Source organism: Halyomorpha halys, unplaced genomic scaffold (assembly GCF_000696795.3).
Source record: "Halyomorpha halys isolate HHAL.00 unplaced genomic scaffold, Hhal_1.1 Scaffold8126.1, whole genome shotgun sequence".
NCBI lineage: Eukaryota > Metazoa > Arthropoda > Insecta > Hemiptera > Pentatomidae > Halyomorpha > Halyomorpha halys.
Window position 1 is genome coordinate 1 of NW_027108433.1, and position 4,141 is coordinate 4,141.

General features: G+C 25.1%; 1 protein-coding gene across 2 annotated transcripts; it reads right to left on the bottom strand.

Moving 5' to 3' along the window:
* Window positions 1-280: 280 nt before the first annotated feature.
* Window positions 281-3,914, bottom strand: LOC106692063 (uncharacterized; the record flags this gene model as incomplete). 2 transcript variants are annotated; one of them, XM_067046761.1, is given in 6 exon segments in its annotated part: window positions 281-461; window positions 1,493-1,572; window positions 2,113-2,230; window positions 2,309-2,344; window positions 2,462-2,514; window positions 3,821-3,914. In XM_067046761.1, coding segments are annotated over 6 exon segments (405 nt in total), but the record flags the coding sequence as incomplete, so codon positions are not given.
* Between the last annotated feature and the right edge of the window lie 227 nt (window positions 3,915-4,141).

Genomic DNA, 4,141 nt, shown 5'->3' on the forward strand with positions numbered 1-4,141 from the left:
TTCCGGGTATTTGTAAAGAAATTAATATTTTAGAAACAAATTTAAAGATGATTAGAATAGAACAATAAGAAAGATTGATCTTTTATTTTATATATTAATTTTTTTTTATTTACAAATTAGTTTTCACAGGTTAAATCACAAAGAACGCTAGTCTTTGTTTTTCTTATTTAATGTAATTTGGTATAACTATTCTTAGACTTACATTATACTTGGAAAATATAGTAAGTTTTAGGTTATTTTGGATAATAAAGATAAGTGCTTATAAATAAAAAGAATTACGTCAGATAAAAGTGTATATTGTATTCGTTTTATTGATAATTAAAAAATTGCTTTTTTTAATATATGATTTTAACTTTCAACAGTAATTCAAGTTTTTTTTTTTTGTTTTTTTTTTTATAAAACCTCAACCTTAGCCAGTGTCCTTTCTCATATTCCTCCTAACTTGTAATTGGAGAGGAATCCTGACTGAAAAAAAAATAAATAGAATTTATATTTACATAAAACTATGATTATTTAATATGCTTATTGATAACTGTGGAAAGTAATCTCATAATTATTTGTCGTCCTGTAATGTTCTTCATTAAAATATCAATAAACAAAAAACATTAACAAATCAATACCATTTTAATACTACATAGAATTGTTTTTGTTACGCAAATCGTTCCTTTTAACTAATATTCGGTTTCAATGAGTGTTTATTTTGATATTATTGTTGTTTGATATGTCAAACAACTTATCATTTGTGGAACTCCATAATTTCTTCCGCGATGAAAATTATCATGACAATCATAAGTATAATTCATATATACAACCAAGTAGACAAACACAGATCAATTCTTCAATTTATAATCACACACAAATTCCATATAAGCCTTTTTAACCATCCTAATCCTTTGGTAAATTCTTATTAAATTCCACCCATCTTTACAATCCACCTCGAAAGTTGAAACGGCGGTGGCCAAGGGACCTTTTGTAAAATAAAATCTACAATTGGAGTTATGGCAATGACCTGATGCTCCGCTGATGTATAGTGATTGCGGGTTAAGCGCACTTACTCAGCCTCCACTGACTCATTACCAGTGACGGGCTGCGCTGGGATCCCCTCATGCGTTGGGGATAGAGTGGACTGGGGGATCTTCAGATCCAGATTGTAAATATTGTATAAAATTTATTAATTAGTTTGATTATGTTCACTTTATTTATTTAGTTTTTCTGTTTATAAACATATGGAGATTTTAATTATATATTTTTATTTTTTATTTTTCATATATTTACTTATTTTATTTTATTTACTATTATTTTTTTGTATGAAAACGTACAATTACCAATATTACTCATTGCCATAGTTTGGAGAAGATTTTAATATTATCAATAAATAAATAAAAAAGTCATAAGGTCAACTTTAAAAGAAAGAAAAAAATCACACAAACGCGCGCGCTCGGTCCTGTATAAATAAAATTTATAAATTGGTATGTTTTTGTTTGATACCTACATTTTGGATCTGTTGGACAAAGCACTTGGCTATATTGAAAGCTCTGTCACAAGAATCGTCAGTGTAGGATTCAGAATGGCCTGAAACAACGCATGGAAATGTTACTTTTATATCATTCATATTTAATTTTTTTTTTAATGTCTAACAGATAAAATAAAATATAATTAGAGTAATGAATAGGAAATTTAAATTCATAATTTTACGATGTAATAATCTTAAAAAATTGATAGGCAGTTAGGAATGAGAATTCCTTCAATTAATTTGAAAAGAATGAATATGACTGATAAAAGAATTTTCAAAGTATTTACAGTGTCACTATTTTAGAGCTTTCTAATGTTACTAATAATGACACTTTATAATCAAGCAATCACGAATTTTTTTATGGTTAAAATTTAATAATTCTCACTGAATATTTTATTTTCTATATTTTTTTCGATCTTATTATATCGGCAAATAATTTTTAAGAAAACTTTTATACGATTTGTGATATATTAATAGCACCTATAAATTTTTTTATGCTTGAGCTATTATCTCACTCACAAAGTACTGATTGTTTTACAAACTATCAAGCATATAACCACAACGATATAATTAGATTATAATAGATAATAGTTGATTACATTTTTTGTCACAGTCTTTCCAAGATTTGATTGCGAATTCCCTCTGTACTTTGTCATCGAAGTAGGTGTAAACAATGCTTCTCAAATTTTTCTCGTTGAGACTGCCGTCTCCGTCAATCTAAATAATAAAATTTATACAATAAATTCTTTGCAGAATTAAATTCAATATAGTTATCAATACAAATTGTATACGTACATATCCCATTCCAACCAAACCGCATTTCATAAAGCACTGAAAATAAAATGAAAGAGTTTGAATACATGGCGTAAGTTACGTTTCATTTTTATGATAATGTTATAAAATGTAATGTATTTAGCCTTCGACTATTACAAAAAAGGATTATCATACCTTCCCTTTTCTCGATTCCGTTGCTCCACCTTCTAAGACCAGTTTAAGATAAGCTGCAACAATTAATCAGTTAGAAATTATTAAAGATACTTTCTTATCCTACAAATTAATTAGACATCGATAGAAAAAAAAATGATATCAGAACAAATCTATCTAAAATATATTTTCTTTTTTCGATTTATAATAATACTGATTGATATTAAAATCTCTTTTACTATCGTCTTTACCATTTCGATAAAAAAAAAACCTTGCTTGAGTGATTTTTAAATTTGTTTTATTCATATTTTTAATTTTCAGTTAAAACTGCATGCCACTAAATACAATGTATTACATCGGTCAATAATTATAATTTTCTAAATCAAGTGGTATCGGTTTTTTTTTTAAACAACAGAAATCAATCATTTTACAACAATAATACCATTCTTACAATATTTAATTGTATAGCAGAATTTGACCACCTTAAGTTAACTCTACTGATTTTAATTTTACTATTGAAAATGTTTCTAGTTATTAAGCTGATGTATGCACTTAATAACTAGAAAAAAAATACAGATTAGCCGAAAAAACATTTATTTTCTCTGCAGAACTAAATTTCTTTTTTTTAATGAAATAATATGCCTTGGAAATAATTATTTCATTAAAAAAGAAAATTTACAATATTATTTAACATATTAATGAAATCAGGAATTTGTAATGAAATTCTAGATCTTTATTCAATTTAATATTGTGACACTTAAATTCATATTTAATAATATAAATGTTTTCATTATTACGAGGGTGTAAACATTGCGGCATGATCAAATGTTTTAAAAGAGTTTCCATTGAATATACATGTACAAGATTTATATTTACATTATAGTTTTAAGTTGATAATTATTTACAAGTTATATTTCAATTGTAATATAATTAATATAATTGTATGAGTTCACTTGAAGCTTAATATAAATCAAATTAATACGTCTATTTAATAAAACAGGTAGAAAATTGAGTAAAATATACCTTTTTTTTTACTATTTAAGTGTCGAAACACTTAAATAATAAAAAAAAAGGTATATTTTACTCAATTTTCTACCTGTTTTATTAAATAGACGTATTAATTTGATTTATATTAAGCTTCAAGTGAACTCATACAATTATATTAATTATATTACAATTGAAATATAACTTGTAAATAATTATTAACTTAAAACTATAATCGGGCCATTAAAATATACTTTAATAACATGTATCGTAAAGTTTATTGTATTTTTTAATAATTTGTTTTGGTTAAAAAATATTTTTGCCAATAATGTTAAGAAATATTTTGTATTTTGAATCTATTATTTTTGAACCGAATAATCGAATTATTAAAATCCTTACTTTCAGGTACATTGTATTGAAGACTGCATTCTTGCTGGATAGTCATTTGTTTATTATAAAGTTCTTCTTTAGTTGGTCCCAGCAAGCCTGCTCTCTATAACGATAGGAGGTTGATTTAATCTATATCTTTAAGATATATGAATCAAATTTGTTTAAGGAAGAAATTGGATTAAGTATGTCATATTTTAATCATCAAATTTTCAGTTAGTATTGGTGAATATATGTAAGCTGTCACTAAAATATGGGTCAATTTATCTATAAATCTTATGATCTAATACTAACTGAAAATTTGATTATTAAAATATGACATATTTCTTAAAT